Raw genomic sequence first — 22569 nt, 5'->3', positions numbered from 1 at the left:
GTGATATGCAGAAAAATTTATACATTCCGTAATCTTTTTAAAAATCAGAACAAAATTTTTCCTGATTTCTTTTACATCAGCACATATTTATCATACCATTGTTTACAACAGCTGCAGTCATGTCTTCTTTTAAAAATCTATCTCAAATTTTGATATGGGAGATCCATATATGTATATTGAATGGGTAGTTCACTTTGTTGACATGAGTGAATGGAGAGAAATTTTAATCACCTTTAAATAAGTAGAAAACTCAAGGTGTCTTGAGGAAAACTAATTGGAAGACCACTTACACTGCTGTTTTTACCAACAGGTCACCATCTGGACCAGAAGCGTTTAAAGCAGGGTCTGTACCGCCATCCATGGGACGATATCTCTTACGTCATGCCAGAGCATTACTCTTCTTAATTCGCTATAATCATGTTGCTTTCATGAGCTTTTCCCATTTTTTTCTTCAAGAACTATGCTGTCAAAGGTGAAAAAACTGCTTTACTAGATGTATGCTGTATGATACTATACTAACTTTACTATTTGAATGTGATAGACAACTCTCACATGTCCATCAGGAGTCCAGTATTGCAAAGTATTGAATTAAGTGGTCACCATATGTATTAGACATAGAGTTCAGGCTAGTCCCTATAATTTGCTTCTCAATGAAAAGTGATTATCTGGGATACTTGTATATATATGGAGAGAAATTTTAAAGTTTTACAAAGATGCTTTAGAAAGAATCATTAAGCATAAAATTTTCTTTAGAAAATGTATTATTGAATTTATTGATTCGTATACTTTCACAGTAAGGATTTTTAGTGGTTAATTTTTAAATAGCTGTCTAATTTTATTTGCTGCAAAGAATACTTTTTATGATTTTAGTGACCATGATGATACTTTAAAATACTTTATTAAGAAACAGTTTTCTGGTAATGCAGCATATTTGAAGTTCGTTTTCTTACAGGTAGTTCTCTTAACAGTTTTGTCATTTGTTTGAACAGTATTTGATGATTATTCTTATAGAATTGTTGAATATTGGAATTATAGACAATAGACTTCTCATAATGGTAGGTGGTTTCATTTCAGTTACACAAAGCCAAGGAACTGGAGGTCCTTGACCTCTTCCAGCCTGCAAGGTTAGAGCCAAGGGCCACCAGTTTTGCAAATTAATCTTGAAAATAGGTGTATGTGGCTTTGTAGTATGCACTTGTTCTGTTTTGTGTAATTGGGATGTAAAATAAGTTGATAGATAAAGGGAAGGTTATGGACATTTGCTTTACGGTAGTTGTATTTAGTAGCCTATTGTTAGAAAGGAAACTGAAAAGTCCAGATAGTATGCATTGTAAGTACTCTTGGTGAATCATAAAAACTGTGCACAAATATCCCTTTGTTAAAGTGAGTACAGTATGCTGGATTTGTGCTTGCAGTATAGATTAATTTCAAGGCTAGTAAACTGAAGTTGATGATCATTCCTCATAGTACAGTAGTAAATACCAAGAACACAATGTTCACGCATCATTTGAAAGCTAGATCTTGAAAATAGACATTTCTTTTAATTGACTCTTAAGTGATCTTTTCATTTTGTGTGAGATTAGCTTGGGGAAAGCTATTCTGTTTCCCAGCTAGTCAGACTTCGTTGATATGCCACTTTTATATTGATTCAAATAGTTGCCCCTCATTATCCAAAAGTTTAGCGAGTATTTTTTAATACTTTGGCAGTGAAATCAGATTATATATATATATAATAGCGTATATAAAAGTGCAATTGATAGTAACATTGAAGTTAGTTTGTCTGGTGAATCCTGTGACAATATTGATGTTGCACACAACCTAGTTAAGTCTGCACTCTAATCCCTCCAGTCAGTGCTTTAGGCAAGAGAGTACCGGGTATTTTGTGAAATTGTAGATACTTTTTGTCTAAGTAGTGTCCAGGAAGGAACCATTTTCATCATGTCTTTTACTTCTACAATGTAATCATTACACCAGTAACCTATTTGTTCCTAACATTAATTAGAATTTCTATTTCTCAATATCAAAGCTTTCTTATTTTACATTGTATATTAAATATGAATTATTTTACTTGTTTGAACAAGTAACTTGCATCTAAAGCAGTCAATTGTACTTTAAATGGTGAGCTATGAATGATGCTTACTAAAGAATGTCTTAATATTAGTCTCTAGAAATATGATAATTTAACATTCTTCATAGTGATGATTCTTCTTGAAGGTCATGATTATTTCTGAACTTTTCTTCTGATGTTGCTGTTTTTGTTTCATAAAATGCGTTCAATCTGGCATGACTTGCACCTTCTCGAATGTTTGTGCCATGCCAATAGGCATTTGACAGACTGCTCAGTTTACAATCCTGTCTTTGAATAAGATGTGGCCCACAACTGCGAGCTAAAATTGTCAAAATTGAAGTGCCATATGAGGCTGGGATAGTTCAAGTGCAAAGATCAGAAGTCTTATCAGTACTTTGTGCTTTTCAAATATGACAGACATGATATGGAAAGGATTTGCATTCTTGTATGATAGGGAAGGTAATGGATGTTTATCCATTTTTTTTAGAGAAGGGATTTTGTTCCATCTATTAGCAGGATTTTGTCTACTGGCAGACTGTATTTCTTTGTTGCTAATTTTTGTCATGTGTATGTAAAGGTCTGAAAGTCTGATTTTTGGATAATTGAAAGTTATGAAAGAAACTTTTATGCTAAAATGGATCTGAAAACAGTCTTGAATAGACTTAAAAATGGTCTGAGTTTTGACCTTTCAATATGTATGGACCCTGTCCTATTTTTTTTTCACAATAGACAACACAGAGGTTTATTCAGCAAGATGGCATAATGTGGAGAGAAAATGTCCTGAATTTTTCTCTACCTGTAGATTGAACAGCATGGGTTATGGAGGCAAGTTAGATTGCAGTAACCAGTGTTCAATATTCCCAGTAAGGACAATTCTACCCTTATCATAGCAGTTTTTAGAGGATGTAATGATTTTGTATTCTGTGGTCTTGACTCTACTGTGTTAGTGTTTGGGATCATCATTTAAGGTCTCACTTTACCTATCTTTCAGTTGTTAGCTAAAATGACCGGCAGAACAGGCCATAAGTACTGTACGTGGGACCCATTTTGCTCTCTAACCCTTATTTAAGACACTGGGTATGCTAGTTCCTAGGGAAAATGTGCCCTTTTGATGAAAGGATCTTCAGATAATTATCTTGAGGCAAAAAACTGGGTGCACACCAGATGTTTATCTGAATTTCAAGTGGAATGAGATGTCTTTTCACTACTCCTATAAGTACATGTACTGGCTGTTGCTTAATATATGTATGAGTATAATGTTAGCTTAGATTAATTGTGTAATGTCCCCAGAGTCAATTACTTCAGTGTGTGCCAGTGTTTGGCTGCAATTTCAACAAGGATACAGTAATATCTCAATGCCCAGAATAGCATAACTTCTGGTTATCAAATAGTCTTGATTGCATATGAATGGGTTAAACATCTGCTGCTTAGTAGGATGGGGAACACAGTCGTGCAAGAGTGAATGCTTTGTGAAAGCAAAAGCTCTTTGTTTTTGTTTTTCTAAATTCTAATCAGAAATTTCTACTATAAATGTTGATTGCAAGATATACTAGATTCTTCTGAACTTCCAAGTTTGAAGATGAAATAGTTGTTAATGTATGGAACTTGTGTTGTTTTTATAAGCCTGGTGAGCTACTGGAGGTTAACTATACTACGTAGTGGATGTCATGATTGTTTTAATGTGGTGTGTATAGTTCATCTGTTACTGTGAATGAGTTCTGTTTTTGGCTATTGTGATTGGAATTATCAATGATAGTAAATTTGCTTGCTTTGGTGCTGGATTCAGTTGTCAAAAATTTTTACTGTAGTTTTGCTATACAAATACATTCCATTATGTATTGGTATTATGGTTGTGTACAGGAATTGAAGTAATTTCTGGTTAAATAAAGTATTTTAGTTTTTTAGGGATATATGTTTTTATGTAACCTTAACAAATGTATGTAAAATTAATGTAGAAAACGTGTAAATAAATAAATAAATAAGGATGACACTGTCATCCACCCCTTGTATACTTGCCGAACCAGTACCTAGAATGAGGGTCTCTGCTCTTGCCTTGTATGACATGTAGGGAATATGTGGGAAGTATTCTTTCTCCGCTAAGGTGGGAAAAAACAATTCCTTGAAAAAAATTAATTTTTCTTTCATACATTTTTGCTATTTCCCAAGCAACTGTGGTAGTATTCTCTTTCCTTCTTTTTGACTGTTGACTGTGTTTGATGACATGGTGGTAGAAGTAAGGGGTTTGAGACAAGGAAATACAATGGATTGGTGAAATAGGAAGTGATGAAAGCCTTACATCATATGAAGTGTGGCAATGCAGCTGGGACTGCAGTTGAATTAATCTGTCTATTGATGGAGTGGTGTGGGGAGTAAATGTGAAGCTTTTAGAGATAGGGGTAGGTCTACAGTATGCTGGAGTTACGAAGTTGAATTGGCTGTTGTTTACAGATGACGTGACAGAGAAGCTATGTGCATACGAATGCAGAGGCTGGAGTCCAAGTTTGGAAGATTGTGTGAAAGGTGGAAATAACTACTAATGTGAATAAAAGTAAGGATGTTAGGTTGGGGGGGGGGGGGGGGTTAGTTTGAAAAGAGAATCTGGAGATATACAGTGGTGTTTCTTAAACTTATATATATATATATATATATATATATATATATATATATATATATCCCTGGGGATAGGGGAGAAAGAATACTTCCCACGTATTCCCTGCGTGTCGTAGAAGGCGACTAAAAGGGAGGGGGCTGGAAATCCTCCCCTCATTTTTTTTTAATTTTCTAAAAGAAGGAATAGAAAAGGGGGCCAGGTGAGGATATTCCCTTAAAGGCCCAGTTCTCTGTTCTTAACGCTACCTCGCTAACGCGGGAAATGGCGAATAGTTTGAAAGAAAGAAAAGAAAATATATATATATATATATATATATATATATATATATATATATATACACATATGCCTCAAAATATTGTGGAGTAAGTGATGTGTCTAGTAACAGAGCAGCACATGTTACAGGTCACACAGCATTTATAAACAATATCTTGCAGTGAAATGTACATCATCTTATTTAAGAATTTGTTTTAATCATGAAAACAAACTTATGGAGATACTTTTTAAAGTATTTGAGAATATCCTTTACACAGTGTGTACCTTTTATATTTTAAGACTGTTGCAGTGAAAAGGTTTATTCATGGCCCAATAAATATTCTAATGATACTAATTATCAATTTTGGAGTACACACAAAATGCACAATAATAGCTTAGAAATATCAAATGATGTTTTCAGAAAGAGTGGCCAATGTCAACTGATGTTCTAGCTTTCCCTACCTCTGTTTTAATATCCAGGAGACCTATCACACTATGATTCTACAGAGGTCACATCCATTGCTATCCTCAGTAACTACAACTACCATTATGACTGGATGATCATACACGTAATGGTCAAGCATACATGGTGATCCCACATGAAATATGTAGGCTATCAGATGGCTTGAGGTATTAGGAGGCTATCTTTCTATATCTCTAACAACTGCTCCCTTCAGAAACTCCCTCAAGGAGGTAGCCACAGTAAAAGTCTCCATAACTGGTGAACTTCAGTGTCACTTTTTAGCCTTAGTGCCTCGCCTTCAACGGGCCAGTGGCACAGGACAACTCTAGTACAGTGTTTTTAAAAACTCCTACCTATTTTCAACCAATTACATCTACCTAATGCTTCTACCAACTACATCTATCTATTGCTCCCACAATTTTGACAAAAAGGCAGGGCTAGTGCTTTTGCGATCACCGCAGGAAAAATTTGAGTCAAAGAAAGAGTTGGGCAGGTTAAAGTGCTGTCAAGTGTTATGTGTGACAAGGAGAGTTTGTATGCTTGTGGAGAGAATGCCAGCAGTCTATATGTGAGTGAGGTAGAAAAAAACAGCTACCCGGGTCAGAGGAATGCAATTTAACAACCAATGAAGTGCTGGCTTAACTACACAGCTGTCACTAAGTGCTGATACCAAACCTGACTGGGTGCAGACATCGCCACAATGCCAATGTGACTATGCTTGGTATTTCTTGGATAGGTCCAGTTGCTGTTATTGGCTTGCTGTCTAAACGTAGTGAATCAAATCAAATGTTTATTTCTGCTTCCAAGAAGAACATGAATTTATTCTATCACTGATGTAGATTAACATCTTGTGCAAAAGTCAATACCTTTCTGCAATGAAGAAAGGTTAATCAAAGACAGACAAAAAAAGCCATATTATAAACCACATACTGCCCTAACACAGCTGTTGAGCCAAGTGACTTGAAAACAAAGCCTGTTCAAGGTCAGTTACGGGATAAAATGATGACTGTCCAACTGTAAAAGCAGTAAGCAACCAAACACCTCTCTCACGGCTCGGCCATGAGAGGAATATACCACTTTCTTTGCAACTGTGTGGAAAAAACAAAAGTACTGTAGTGGTGAGGCTGTTTGAAATGAGAATCATTTCCTTCTTGCTCAAAACAGATACCTATGCTTGGTCACAGTAATTACAATGAACAAAAAACAAGAATAAATAAGTTACAAAAGAAGATATTGCAAAGTGTAACCAGGCTTTAAAGGAGTATATAACGGCCTTGTAAAAGTATTGTGAGGCATACAACCAGTGAGACGAGAACTATACCGAGCAAGCAATGACCTGTGAGGATGAGGAATAACTGTGGGAAGAGAACCTTCTCTTCTTTTAAGCTTACTTACACTCTTTTCCCAACCACCTCTAATACTCATTTGTATATGTGACCTCTTATCAGACAGAGCTTTGTATCCATCAAATACCTGAAACGGAGAGTATGGCTGTGTTCTTCTTGGTTTGGGTTTGTTTGGGGAATGATGGGCCTTAGATCTAGATCGTTTAGTTGCTGGTGGGTTGAGAAGGGCATCCCCTGATATGGCTTGATCACGGTAAACAGAAGATTGCAAAAAACTTGGGACCTGGTTAGGTGTACAACATAAATATACTCCAGGAATCTGCACAATAAAGGCAGAGCCATACGATTCCTCTCCTAGTTTATATATCTTCTGTATCTGTTCAAATGTTACATCGCAATCTCCAATACCAGTAGGATAGATAGAACTGGCAGTGCCTTGTGCAGTATCTTTTGAGGATGAAAACATCACAATATTGTCTGGTAGGCTTCTCACAAAGTTTGTCATCACATTTACCAGTCCAGCCTATAATAAAAAGAAAATCAATTTTGAGATATAAGATACATCTTTCTATATTTCTGTAATAAAACAATATTGAGATACATCTATGATCTCTTTCAGAAATTCAAGACAATGAAATAGTCAAACAGAATCCCAAGATATCTGAAAAAAGTAATTTCCAATTCAATCATCATTCAGAAGACAACTTGACTGCAATGGATAAATATACTCTTACTACCTTCAGTGATCAGCGATTAATCCAAACCCCCACCACGTGACAGCACCTCCAGCCACATGTAACATACCACTTAGGAAATTATTACTTTTCTTTAGAGCTACCTCAAAGCCATGTAAATTAGCTTACCTGTTACTACACATCCTTTACATTTTCATGTATTTTTATCATAAACATATATGAAGAGTCGTTACTGAATTTACATCAGAGGCTCATCCCATCACTCTTCCTTTGACCCTCCCTCTATCTGCAACCCCTAACCAGAGCCTTTAAGCAGTGACTTTAACACTATAACCTGGGCATACAAGTGAACTTAAATTTTCTTTGGACATATCCTTAACTTTTACATGAATCTCTTTAATTTCCTAATGGGGAACAGAAAGTCTGAAGACTTAATTATTTTCATTCCCATTGTGAGTTCCAGACAGAAAACAGCCCACTATTTAATAATTAAGGTTAGATATAATTATACTGTATTTTTTTATTAACTGAGATGGCATGGGCAAGTGAGGCCCAAATCAAGGCCATCCCATCAATGCAGGGGCTAGGGATGCTGTTTTCCTGTGGGGCAGGTAGCGACAGGAATGGATGAAGGCAAGCAAGTATGAATATGTTCATGTGTATGTATGTATGTAAGTCTGCATATGTGTGTATATGTATGGATATATGCATATGTGGGTGTTTATGTATATATGTGTGTATATGAGTAGATGGGCCATTCTTCGTCTGTTTCCTGATGCTACCTTGCTGACGTGGGAAACAGCAATTATGTATAATGAATAATATATATGTATAAATATTCATTTTATCTTTATTATACTAACTGCTCTTTCCCACATCAGCGAAGTAGCACCAGGAAACAGACGAAGAATGGCCAATCCACTCATATACACATATATATACATAAATGCCCATACACACACTGTTCCTGTTTACATGAGGTGGATCAAATATATATGATCTCTTAGCTCAGTCATACATACACTCCTTTTGTGTACTACAATGAATAAAAGCCACAACATAAAGTATTTCATATCCTTAATTTGCCTCATTTATTTATGTGCAAGACCTAACTCTATCTACATACACTGAAGTCTCCCTCATCTACATCAGTTGGGAACAGACCTCATCCAGTTACGCAAGTTTTCTAGTGACTCAGTTTCTAGCTGTCATGTGTAATGCACCGAAACCACACGCTCCCTTTCCACATCCAGGCCCCACAAAACTTTCCATGGTTTTCCCTAGATGCTTCATATCCCCTGGTTCAATCCACTGACAGCACGTCAACCCCGGTATACCACATTGCTCCAATTCACTCTATTCCTTGCATGCCTTTTACCCTCCTGTATGTTCAGGCCCTGATTGCTCAAAATCTCTTTCACTCCATCCTTCCACCTCCAATTTGGTCTCCTACTTCTCGTTCCCTCCACCTTTGACGCATATATCCTCTTTGTCAATCTTTCCTTACTCATTCTCTCCATGTAACCAAACCATTTCAATACACCTTCTTCCGCCCTCACCACCACACTCTTTTTATTACCACACATCTCTTTTACCCTTTCATTACTTACTCAATCAAACCACCTCACACATGTTGTCCTCAAACATTTAATTTCCAACACATCCACCCTCCTCCGCCCAACTCTGTCTGTACCCAAAGCCTCGCAATCATATAACATTGTTGGAACCACTATTCCTTCAAACATAACTATTTTTGCTCTCCAAGATAACGTTCTCGCCTTCCACACAGTCTTCAACATTCTCAGAACCTTCGCTCCCTCCCCCACCATGCGACTGACTTCTGCTTCCATGGTTCCATTTGCTGTTAAATCCACTCCCAGATATCTAAAACACATCACTTCCTCCAGTTTTTCTCCATTCAAACTTACCTCCCAATTAACTTGTCCCTCAACCCTACTGAACCTAATAACCTTGCTCTTCACCTGAGTCAGGTACCCAATTCATCAGCCAATATGGAGCAACTGCAGCAACCAGGTTTCAACCTATGCATTGACCCTGGGCAGCCCATGAATGCATCATAGTCAGGAATACTAACCACTGCACCACGGAACTCCATAGTAATGTATGAAGAAAAGGCACACAAAATACTAAACTTATGGGCATACCATAAATTTAAGGTCACACAATGGTACATATGATCAATCTTGGAGTCAAATCCCACAGATAAATAGGTTTAATGATTTTCATTCATCCTGGTACGTGTACCACTAACCACATTAATGTTAAGGACTGTGGGTTGGTTTAAGTTTGCTTCTTAGCATGAAAAATATGTCTATAAACTTAAACATATTTGCAAGGAATTATAAATTTTGGCTCCTTTAAAAGATACTTACAAACTTACAACTCTTTATATAGAATCATATGTTTTGGCTACCTTCAAAAACTCCATAACTTGATTTACATGAACATTACTGTCTAGAAACTCTCCAAAACTTTGATCCCTTCCATGTTTATTATATAATTCATAATTGACTCTAATACTTCTGTTTTTTTGGCATTTTGTTGGTCCATGTTCCATGGTAATACTGCAGCTGCAGGTGTCACACACGGGCAGATTTCCTCTCTAATGTGTGACCATTAGTCAACACAGTAAAACCAATACTCAGTCATCAAAAAATTCCTTCAAAGTGATGTTAAAGGCTTGGACTAACTTTCTGTAATCTTCCTGTTTTTCAATAACTGGACTTTATCCACATTTTTGTGAAACAAAACTCACATACTCTGACTTCTTAAATAAAGTACAACAAGCTATGCTGTATGTAGAGAATAATCTAACAAAAAAATCATATGCAAATATGCATGATTAAGAACATAAAATTTATGATCAATCCAGTTCGGTCACTGGAATAATTTCCTGTTATCCTTGCATTAGATGCAAAAACACTGTTTTTATAGTTAAGAACATGGCTTTAAGGCATGGTGGCAGTGGAACTATCTAAATTAAAACTATTCTATTTATAATACTTAGTCACTGTCTCTTGCGTTAGCGAGGTAGCACAAGGAAACAGACAAACGAATGGCCCAACCCACCCACATACACATGTATATACATAAACGCCCACATACGCACATATACATACCTATACATTTCAACGTATACATACATATACATACACAGATATATACACATGTACATATTCATACTTGCTGTCTTCATCCATTCCTGCCACCACCCCACCACACATGAAATGGCAACCCCTCCCCCCGCATGTGCGTGAGGTAGCGCTAGGAAAAGACAACAAAGGCCACATTTGTTCACACTTAAGTCTCTAATTGTTATGTGTAATACACCAAAACCACAGCTCCCTTTCCACATCCAGGCCCCACAAAATCATTTTAATTAAAAGTTCTACCCATCTTATTATAAAGCATAAACTATCACATACATAAGAAATCAACAAAACTATTAGATATTTCTTGTCTCTTCCATATTTCACCTTTACTAAATGCAACTTTGAATACTAACCAATAAAAGACAATTAGATGTGTGTGCATCAAGGATATCTCGGGTACTAGCTGTTGGTGACTGAGAGATGGCATGAGTCAAGCGAATGTAGTAGGGTCGTGCGATGGGCGTAAGGCTGTTTAGGAGAGCAGGAGCTCCTAACGTGAGAAGGCCAATGAGTGCCCCCACATGCTGACCCCATGGATGACTGCTGCTAGCAACAACTCCACTAAGTATATTTACAACTGTCTCCCAAGTTCCTCGACACCCTGGTTCTCTTGAAACAACCTTCAAAGAAATATGCAATTAAGATGAATGTACATATATCCTAGAATATATATGTGTAGAATGTGGAAGGGACAAGAAAAAAAGGGAGACCAAACTGGAGATTGAAGGATGGAGTGAAAAAGATTCTGAATGCTTGGGGTATGAACATGCAGGAAAGTGAAAGGCGTGCACAGGAAAAGGTGATATGGAGCAATGTTGTATACAGGGGGCAATGTGCTGTCAATGAACTGATGTAGGGCATATGAACAAACCAAGGGAAATCATGGAGACTGGGTGTGGTTTAAATGCATTAACATGTATAAATGCTGCAAAGACATATTTCCAACAACAGGATGTCCAAAAATGCATGGAGCACAGAAAGAGGGAAGGCAGAATAGATAAGAATTAGTAATTTACATGATATGGACAATGGGAGGGTTATGTGGATACATATCAGATCATAAGCAGATTAGTCTTTATTCTATATGGTTAAAATTAATGTGAATAAAAAAACAGCAAGAAGCACAAAAGAAATGTTAGAGAATGAAAGTGTAAAATGTAACTTTCAAGAAAAGTCAAATAAGAAACTTAAAAAATACAGGGAAACAGCACAAAAGAGGTTGAGACATTGCAAATGCATCTGCAAAGTGCATTAACAGAGGCTGCTACCTATACTGTGGCACTAAAAATAAGTTGTGAAAAAAAAATAATGGCATGATAGAATGAAGATTCAGGGAAGAAGTTGGATCCACCAATAATAGAGATGAACAGAAGGCATCTTAAGGCAGTTACACAACACTGTCACTAAATATATCAGACATTCAAACAATACCCCTTCTCACTATCTACTCACCTGAAGTAACACATTACATGCCAAGCTACGAATCATGTGAGTATCTTGTGCAGACTTCCGTTCAATGATGATGCAGTACACCAAAATGTTGATTATGTCTCTCATCTGCAGGTGAAGTATTCAACTATTAGAACTTTTATTCCTTTTTTATGAATATGTTCATAAGTTTATAACAAATACGATAAATACAACAATATAAATGTTAAAGAAAAATGAGATGTAAATATGGACTAATGGAATGATAATGGATAAACAGTTACCAACTGCCAAGGTAATTTTGCCAGAATCCATACCAAACGTAAAACATACAAAATACAAAAACCTGTGAATACTAAAACCAAGTAAGTGAAGCTATGAATATCTTTTGCTACTGACTGGAGAGAGAGGGGAGAAGTTTTTGGAGATGAAGAACCTGGGTGGGTCTTTGGTACTGCAGTGAACAAGAAATCATACTGTCAATTTACTAAATTCAAGAGTTGTTTCATTGTACTCATAAGTACATATGTTCTTGGATTTAAGGGCTATCAAGAGCTAACATTTATTATGCTAAAAGCTTTACCATATGTCAAACATGAAAAGTACAATAATTCATAAGAATTTTTGGGATGTGTTGTATTATCTCCTTGAAGAATCATATTCACGATAGATATAATAAGCAAAATCTACATAATATAATGCCATGAAAATTCCACTTGAGAGGAATAATGGAGAGATCCTTAAACAGTGATGGCAATGTAATATTTCATTCAAGTTTGGTACATCTCCAAAAAAGGTGTAAAGAGATCTTATTCATGACTGAGCTGAACACAGTGCCTAAATATACATATGTGCATACATTCAGGCACAAATTAAACAAAAACCCATCAAAGTTAGTGAAAATTTCAGTAATAAGAAATATTGAGACTGCAACTTGATACATGCACAACGGACAAGATTAACCACAATGCATTAACGCTGTTATATTCATAAAGGTGTAAGATATATTTATAAGAAACACTTATTACTCACATAATTTTGAGGCCCTAGGTGCAAGTGAGGATTCACAAGAAGAGCTCTTATTACCAACAGAATTCTCCTGAGTATGCATGGCTTTTGTCGAGCACGCTGTGCACCTCGAACAATTCCTCCAACAATGGGACCTACTATGGAAATGATTCCTGGTGATGTTGAAACATCTTCACACATGATCTGAAAATATCAAAAAAATATCATAAGTACAAATTTCAATGATAATATTTATTTTGAGGAATGAAATCATTTTCCTTTTCATTGAAAGATGAATGGAAGAGTGAACACTCACAATTTTATGACTTTGCAATGCATATATCACTGATGTAAAACTGAACTTCAAATAAAAACAGCAAATGAAATGTATAAAGTCAGTATTTTATTCTTTGACCACAAGTTTCACAGAGCCATAAAACTCCACAACTTTTGTCATGTCCTCCTGCTCTCATGTTACTGTACATAACCTGTCCAAAACCTACACATATAATCACAGGATTTGTTTATCTATATAAGATATATAACATACTTCAATAATCACATTTATTTGGTAAACACTTCAACTTTCTGTCAGGTCATTCCATTCACTTTTGCCTGTAGTGCTTTTGAATTAATGTAAGTTTTGTTGGTAATATTTGATTGCTATCTTTACCCATACTCTCATCAGCTCTTATCATCTCTCTAATAAAATTACTTGGTCATGCACTAATATCTGGATTGTAATAACTTATTCATCGAGCCATTTCTCTAACTCTGCTACAGAAGATTCTTCAAGTTTCTTTAAAAACTTCTCATTCCAGTTTTCAAGTTCTCAGTCACTAAAGTTATTCCACCAGCAAATTTTGGTAACACTGGTTTTACTTGTCATCCTTACTTGATATTTTTCATATTTCATTCCAGACTGTGATTTATAGCAAATCTCTCTAAATAAGTACAGCACAGGATTTACTTTCATATGCTAGGTACCCTTTGAATGCCATATCTTTTAGTTAATTCTGTCAATTACTCACTGGGTTCCATTTTTAATGACAACATATATACAAATGTATTTTTACTACTAATGATGATATTTATAAGCTAGACACTTTCTCATCTGGGCATAGGAAGACTACTGAAAAGTAAACTGGAACAATACCTGATAAAGATTTACCTTAAACAGATCATTAGATGGTCCAGCAATAATTGTAAATAGCATCTGATAATACTGCTGGTGGTCAGGAGACAGTGGGAGAGGTGCAGGCACAGTATCTCCTCCACCTTCACCTTTCACCAGTGTGTGGCCACTGATGAATGCCCACTCACCTGAAAATCAAAGTTTAGTAGATACTGTTCATCATCTATATTCAGGCAGCTACCACAAAAGTTATCTACTCACAGCTTTTGCTTATTCTAAACCTCCCAAAAGCTCTTACATAGATATATCTCTATTTCACCTTTTTTTGTTTCTATACCACTCCCTTATTCCTTCTCCTGTCTGTATCACCTCAAAAATTATCATCATTCTTTTCATGCACAAATCAATTATACTACATGTACACACAGGAGCAAAAGGTTTTCCCTGTATAACTGCTAACTCAAACTGAAGTTTTAATCGGTACAAGAGTTGAACTTTCAGAAATGCATGCTAACTAAAACCATCATTTTCTGCAACACTTCTGGGTATTTGGCTCATTACTGCATAAGAATTAATCTGAGGATTATTCTTCATGCTCTACACTGAAAAGAAACAGATTTGGAGCTGAAGAAGGAGAAAAGTTAATAAGCTATGCAACCCCAAAATCCCTTTCATGAGGTTCACACAGCTTCAAGGCTTTGCTCTATGCAGGAGCAAAGTAAAGTATGCTCCTTTGGGTGGAAAGGTCCTTGACAACACAATACTCTTTCATCTGCTGATGATGATACAGACTTGTCTTGGGTGACTACTTACTCGTGGCATTACCACTTGAAGGCAAAATCCTGGAACAGTGAAGAAGTCACTGTAATATGCAAGCTAAATTAGAACAAATCTAAAGCCTTCCCCTTTTTTTCCCATTTCTACTGGAAATTCCTAATTACGTACAGTATTTCATTTAATATAAACTTTTCAATCCTTGATACTAATGTCACTCAGCATCAAATATGCAAAATATTCTATTTCAAAATAAAAATCTGATGTTTATAAATTTTCAAGTACCCAACATTACAAAAGAAGTCTCTCCATACCTAATATTTCCAGATTTAAATGCTGGATCCAGATCAATGAACACCTGTATGGATATCAAATCTAGAAAATATTTACACTTCCTGTCATCAGGATGCATCCTCCTTGGTAAGAGGGATTAGCTTGGTCTGAGGCTTAAATGCAGTACTTGGATACCTACCTACCATAACCATCAGTGCTGAATGTACCTAACATCACCAAAGTTATATGACACCTTTTATACCTATTATATCTGTACAGATATTCAAGAGATGAATATGTTACAATCAAAGAATTGTAATACAATATAACATACAAAAAACTCTGACCTCTAACACATGGACTGCCAGGCTGGTGGAAGATGTCCCCACTAAGAGCTGTGCTGGCTAAATTGACAGTGGGGTCATGTGGAATGTGAACTCCTACATCTGTTATTCCCTGCCATTCTACTGGTTCACTGCCTGTGTATCTGCAAATGAAATTCAGTCACAATGCTTTCTAAAGCTTCTAGTTGAATAACAATACCTTAGCTTACATACACTCTGTTATGATTTTAGAGTAGACTTCTATCCAAAAAATTCAGTCAGTAATCAAGCTTCTCTGGTGCTAGCCTAGATTATCTGGGGATTTATTACTGGAGCCTCCATTTATCATATGTTATGCAGCCTGGCTGGTCTGATAGTACAACTTGAAGGGAAACTATCCAGTTCTTTTTTAAAGTTCACAGAGTCTTCATGGAATTCATATGTATTTGCAAAAACACATACATACTGACTGAAATTATCCAAGAAGCACTAAACAAGTACCCATCCAACCCAGTCTTTAACTACACTCTATGAAACACACCCATCAGAAACCAAACTCCCCAGACAAACATGTGTTACACTTTCCTGTCTATACTCCAGACATCACCCATCTCTACAACACTAACAACGACATTGCAACATGTCCCAAGATCCTTCATGCTCACAATGCAACTATCACAACGAAGACACCAAACATTTGTAAATCAATTGCACTGCATTCTCTGCACTAAGTAGCATACACAACATCACTATCCTTCATGACTTATGGTCCAGTCCGGTGGACATGGCCAGTTTCCTGAGTACTGCAGGAGCTTCATAAATATAGGAGGCACTCCTGGGGCAGTATATATCCTGCATCATTATACAACAGTCTCATCAAAGAACTTCTAACTCCAAAAAAGTCCATGGTAATGGAAGTAGAACAGCCATGGATGGAGTCGCTGGAGCTCCTGAAAAAGGGGTCCTGGAGGACCTCTAAGGCTCTTTTAAGAAGGGAGTCCAACGGCAATCAAGAACAATTAATATACTTATGCCTTATGTTACTTCCTGCCTAGGATCCCCTTCTTTGGAGATCCCACAGTGTTCAAAAAGCTGATCATATCCACTGGGTAGTACTACAAGCCAGGAAGTGTGATGTTGCATTTATGTTTTTGTGGGGGTGAGCAGAGTGCAACTGAGGAGTAAGTTCTCTGTGTCTCCACTGTGGAAGTTGCATTCTGAGCAAGATGGGTATACTAATATCTTGAAACAGTGTTTATAATGATGGAGGGATTGGGTTGTGTTCAGAAATCAGATGAAAAATGATAACTCATACATGCTCAGAAAATGAAGTTTTAGATGGATGTATGTCTAGTGGAATGGTATTTAAGACTGGATTAGAGGAACACTTGTTTGATGCTCACTGAATCATTTTGGTGTGCATGTTTTATTAATACTGTGCTAGTTAGCAGGAATTTGTAAGTATGGGTTCATAATGTGAGAAATTAGCATAACTTTATTATTCTACTAGAGGGATGGCAGTTGGCTTTGGAGTGGTTTACATGGGAACTATTTGGTGCTGCCACAAAATCCTGAGTGTTGGGAATCCTGAGGTGAAGTGCACTGGAAATATTTTTGTTTCATTGCGAAAGATTAATATTTGTGGTTGTCTGGCAGCCAGTGATTGTTTTGAGTCCAAAATTTTGTGGTTGCTAGGCTGCCAGTGATTGTTTTTTAGACACAGTGGATGACCAGGCAGGTAAGGCATAATTCAGGGTGAAGTAGATGAATTGTTTGAAGATTACATCAAAGGATTCTTTTTCTCATCTAAATCTCTTATTAGTAAGCATTCCGGTGGTGCTTAGTTTGTCTATGGCTTTATGTTAATGTTTGTAGTGTGGGAAGTGAATGTCATGTGTGTCATTTTTACAACCCAGTATCAATGGAGCTTTGTTGAGTAAGAGTAGCTGACCACCAAAAGCGATGGGATGTTGCAGGTTGGACTCACATCTGTCAGAGACTAAGAGGGTGACAGTAGATTTCTGGAGTAATGCTGATATTCTGTTTTGGGTTAGCCTTTGTTCTAATTGTGTGATGTTATGTTGCATATCTGTTGTTGCTTGATGTAAGGTCATCTGCACATGAAAGGACTTTCAAACTTTGGTCTGCAGGAGGTGATAGAAGGTCATGTAGGAAGTGAATGACGAGGGCTGAAGAAATAACTGCTTATTGAAAAACTCCACAGTAAAAATTGTACCTTTTGCAGTACAATGTGTTTGGGGATTAGAATGCTCTGCTGGTATCCACTGCCACAAGTATTGTTTGGGAGAGGGCAGCATTTCACATGCAGAGTACAATAAAAGTTTAATAGTTTAAAAAGTACACCAGTGAAAATGAACACCATGCAACATTTTATCAAAGAAATACATACCCCATTATGGAGGGCACATCCATCCACTTCAAAGCACGGTTAACATCATCTGGGGTGAGTCGGCGACGCTTAGTATGTCTCAAAAACTGGCCACATACCTGATATATTTACATTGAAATTATTCGTGAAGTGAAAAACTTAGTCATGAACTAAATAACTTTTTACTCAACTCAATAGTAATAGACTTTTGTACTCTGGATACATACTCTGAAACTCTGTATGTATTAAAGTCAAGCAGTCAACTGAAATTTTTTTATTACTCTTAGGTAACTATAAGAAAACAATTTTGTCTGAACCAGTAGCAGAGATAAAATACAGCTTTAAAAATCAAGTAGCACAGATAAAATACAAATATACAAATAAAATGTTATGCAGCATACTTTGACAAAGGCATGCAACATTGTGCATGGAAGTAAAATTCCTATTACATCATCTGACAGTCCTTTGAGACTTCATATGCTATATAACTGTACTCATCAAACCATCACAAAGCTAAGAGCAGTATTAGTACTGTTTAAAGCAAGTGAGCAGTCCACGGTTGCAGAGCAAATTTAGTCAGGTAAAGTAAAGACCCACTGGACTGAGTTTGCAATGTAACAGAATACTATGTCATTCCTGACTTCAGCATATGATGCTAAGCATGTGAACAAGTAACATTCTGTTACACATCACCTTGGTGCGATTTCACTTTACTTCTTAAACATATAAAGTTCTCTCTACACACATATACATAAATTCACACTGGTTTAAGGGTGCAATATCATTCTTAGTACCTTTTCAGCTACAAAAATAGTTTAAGTTGAAATTTCATGACAAAATAAGACCTTGCTGTGTCACTGCCCACTAGTCTGAGATAAGCACTTGCTTGATCAACACAAAAGCAAACTCAATGCCTATGTTCTCATGCAACTGCAGTATTTTTGAGGCACAAAGGCCTTTGTTTTTGTGTCATTTCATATAGGATAAGAGTGCTGTTAATGATGCATGTGCTACATGGTCCAGTAAATGACTGAGCATCATGAGCATGGAGAAAGAAGCACGCACCTCATACATGCCCCATTTCTAACCAGGTGATTCAAGTGACTTCCAGTGAACATGGAGCTCATTTTTCTGATTCAGATTAATCTCTGCTACTCCCTGAACACTTCCAGCCTCTGGGTAGGTGACCTACAGTATGAGGTACAGTTCCATTTCACTTGTTAGTCTTGTTACTAATGCTCTTTGGAAAATTCAGAGAGCAAAAAAAAAAATCTTGCTTTTACTGGCCCATCCTTTCCCCTAGTTAGTCTGTCAGAATGGGGTTTTACTGAGTACAAGTACAGCAACTAATGTTCTTTAAAACCATTCAAAAGATATCTTTCGTTGATTCCATAACACGAGCAGCTGACTGCCTTAACCTGCATAGCATGTTTTACCATTATTCAAACTCACCTATAAGAACATGAATCTGCTTTTATGTCATCTTTTCATTTTTCACTTAATCTCAAAATATAACTCTTACTCTTAGTCTTTTATGAATTACCAATAGTTCTTTTCCTAAACAAATAATGCAAGATACAAAGCATGACTGTAACATTTCCTACTCCCTATTCAGAGGAATGAATATTGAAACATATATCATATACTGCTCTATATAGAACCCTGCATCTGCAAATACTAACTAATTCTTCCTCTACTCATGAATGAATGCTTAGTTAGGAAAAAATATTTTAACTGTAATACTATTTTTTTCAATCACCATTATGTTACTGTACATACAGCTGAAGGTTACCTTACTGGACACACCATACTAATTCTTACTTCCCTTTTACAAAAATGTACAAAGAAAATGCGTAACCCATTCTCAACTGATAGCTTAAAACCTGATGTTATCTCATGTGTGGCACATTTGATGAAACAAATATTACTCTCCAATACCATCACAAAACATTAACATTACCACACAAAGTAAATATCACAACTTTGTAAATCCTAACAAGAGAATTAGAAAAGCCATCAAACTTTAAGTTTTAGGGCGGCAAGTGCTGCCAGCTGAAACAACTTATATGTCAAGACAGCCAAAGTGAATGGGTGATATGAAGCATGTAAAATTAATAAACATGACATCTTCCTAATCTACCACCTGATATTTGGAAGTTGCAAATGCAAACTCATGTACAGCACCACAATACTTACCTTGAAAACAAGTACTACAAACACTGTCAAGAATAACTTACGTTCAAAGTCTGGCGTAATCTATAAGTGACATCAGCAGCTATAGCACGAGCCATATCTTGAGAGATATCTGCTACACCTGCTGCCTCACCCCATGTTATGACACTTTCCACTGCCACTTGTGCACAACGTCTCTCCTCACCCTATCACAAAACAGATATCACATGAGAATTAACATCTATGGTAATTTGGTACTGAAGCCACTGAATTAAAATTACTAGTTTATTGTACACATTCTTTTCGAGACTATCTCCACTTTCCCATTTCTCTGGATATAAATACTACTAAATGTACACCAATTATCAAAATGAAATCAATTTTGACTAAGGTATGACTTCTCCCTGTTCTACAATAAAATAGGACTGAATATACTAATGTCCCTTCTCAGATGACTGAAGTCTACCAGATATTCTAAAAGGGTGTTACATGAGAATAAATATTTTCTAATAAAGCAATTCCAAGTCAGTTCACTGTCCAAAAGCTAGTCAAATACAAATCATCTTTGTCTTAAATGTATGTAGTTTGGTATTTAAATAATATTGTAAATAAAATATAAGTCAGCTGTTGGGAAAAATAAGATGAGGTTTTCAGAGATTCTGTTTTCTTCTAAAATTGTTTCACCTGTTAGCCCTGATCTGCATAGCCTTCCCAACTATCAACTCATTTATCATCATATAAAAGGAATAATCATCATTAAACTCTAACTGTCTTACTCTATTCTGCACAAAGTACACAACCATCATAAAACAATTTTGATATTTCAGAACCAGTATTGTGGTGCCTGTAAACTGAAACTTCACAACATCACATCTCCATGTGAATCAGGAACAGCACAAAAATTACTATTGGATGTGACAATAATGCATATTAATGTACTGTCTTACCCTAAGTAAAAGTGATTTAAAAGGCACTGATGAAATATCAAGTAATCAAATGAAAATAAACAAAAACCTACTGCTTTGCCATCATCAATATCAACACATGGCTCAAATGAATTAACAATAAATGTTATAGAACACTGAGTAATTCATTAATTGAACCAGGCACTTACTCCAGATGACAGATTTTGACGAAAGTGGTGCTGGTGGATTCCCTACACTCCCTAAAGTCTATCAGGAGTGTGAAATTTTAAGTGTAGCATCTTCCAACAATTTTCGTCAAAATATATCAGCTAAAACACGTGCGTCCGTCAACTGATAAATTACTATATTGAATCTTTACAAGCAACTAATATGGTGGAAAGGTGACTGTGCATCTGGTACATTTCGAGTATTACAATAAATATCAAGGTAAATAACGGCGTCTACGTGTTTCCATATGTTTTGTTGATCTATGCTTATATTTCGCTTGGTTTACCCCTTATTCTACTTCTAATCAAACCACTTATACTTCAGAAGCGAAAATAATGAAATAATCAATATCCCTAGATCCAAATCACTTTAAATAAGCATAAATTCATTAATATCTTTCCAACCAAACCCATGTAAATAATGTGGTGCCCTTAGAGTGATACTTTACCCAGATAGGTTTGAATTTCATAGCAAACCATATGTAAAAATCTGACTTTAATTAATTCTGCTGTAACTTACCCGCGTTTCATTTCGATCAACCATGTCACAAGCAAGAGGGAGGGAAAATAACTACATCTCAAACACAAAACAACCAATGAACTCTGACGGTTTCCATCTAGCGGGCTATAAACAAACATCAAAGGGCGTTTTGCACTGGAATCCGGATTGAAATTCCTACATTCGGATTCCACTTCGAACTCAAATACCCATAAGCAAAACCTAAGATAATAGTAATTATAATAATAAGAAAAAAGAGGGAAACATTCATTCACGGTTAGCTAGTTTTCATACATAATTGCAGCAAATGGTGTTAGTGGGTAACGGGTGTACATCTCACTTCATTTAGAACCCGACCGTGTAATGGTGACGTTCGTGCTGGATTCAGAGATGATCCCCCCACAACTCAGATGGCCACCTTTGTGTAGCCGTATAGACACGCCCATGGCCTTCTTTTATTCATATATCTATGTAGTCACCAACATGGCACGGACAAATCATATTGCAATCATGGCCACCGCAATTGAAATAAGAGTATAGGAAAAAGAATGAAGAAATTAATTCAGGCTTCTCAGGTGTTTGTAAGCCTTAATCTTGAGGTAGAAAAAATGAAGGAAGAAAGACAGGAGGAGATAAAATGCCACAACTTCAATAATCAAGGAAAGGGGGATAGCATAACGGTCAATCCCCGTGTGGCTGATCACACAAAAACCAGGAAGCCCCAACAAACGCTTGGTACGGTCATATGCGGACAGCTCATGAGAGCAGTGGCCAAAATGATATCTAGAAACCGGAAGGGCAGTAACATCACGGCAAATGGAAAGGGAT

The 22569-nt window shown here is 36.4% G+C and overlaps 2 protein-coding genes across 4 annotated transcripts in view; one reads left to right on the top strand and one right to left on the bottom strand.

Annotated features, from left to right (window-relative positions):
- ATPCL (ATP-citrate synthase) overlaps positions 1 to 3976 on the top strand; it is a 60580-nt gene extending 56604 nt beyond the window's left edge. For both annotated transcript variants that reach the window (XM_071659505.1, XM_071659504.1), the window contains one exon: positions 311 to 3976. In XM_071659505.1, coding sequence (XP_071515606.1) covers positions 311 to 405 — 95 coding nt within the window. In that variant the 3' untranslated portion in view covers positions 406 to 3976. The remainder of the gene's footprint in view (positions 1 to 310) is intronic.
- On the bottom strand, positions 326 to 21894 carry LOC139747325 (TAF6-like RNA polymerase II p300/CBP-associated factor-associated factor 65 kDa subunit 6L). 2 transcript variants are annotated; one of them, XM_071659507.1, is made up of 10 exons: positions 21763 to 21894; positions 20176 to 20316; positions 17960 to 18057; positions 15574 to 15713; positions 14216 to 14367; positions 13069 to 13248; positions 12061 to 12165; positions 10962 to 11228; positions 6868 to 7263; positions 326 to 463 (listed from the first exon to the last, which is right to left on the bottom strand). In XM_071659507.1, exons 1-10 carry the CDS (start codon positions 21784 to 21786, stop codon positions 452 to 454), a joined length of 1515 nt encoding a protein of 504 aa, XP_071515608.1. In that variant the 5' UTR covers positions 21787 to 21894; the 3' UTR covers positions 326 to 451. The 2 variants fall into 2 exon arrangements, with proteins under 2 accessions (XP_071515608.1, XP_071515607.1); XM_071659506.1 differs by lacking the exon at positions 326 to 463 and having other exon boundaries at positions 5165 to 7263.
- Between the last annotated feature and the right edge of the window lie 675 nt (positions 21895 to 22569).

Source organism: Panulirus ornatus, chromosome 68 (assembly GCF_036320965.1).
Source record: "Panulirus ornatus isolate Po-2019 chromosome 68, ASM3632096v1, whole genome shotgun sequence".
NCBI classification, from domain to species: Eukaryota; Metazoa; Arthropoda; class Malacostraca; order Decapoda; family Palinuridae; genus Panulirus; species Panulirus ornatus.
This window is presented reverse-complemented; position numbering and strand designations above follow the sequence as displayed.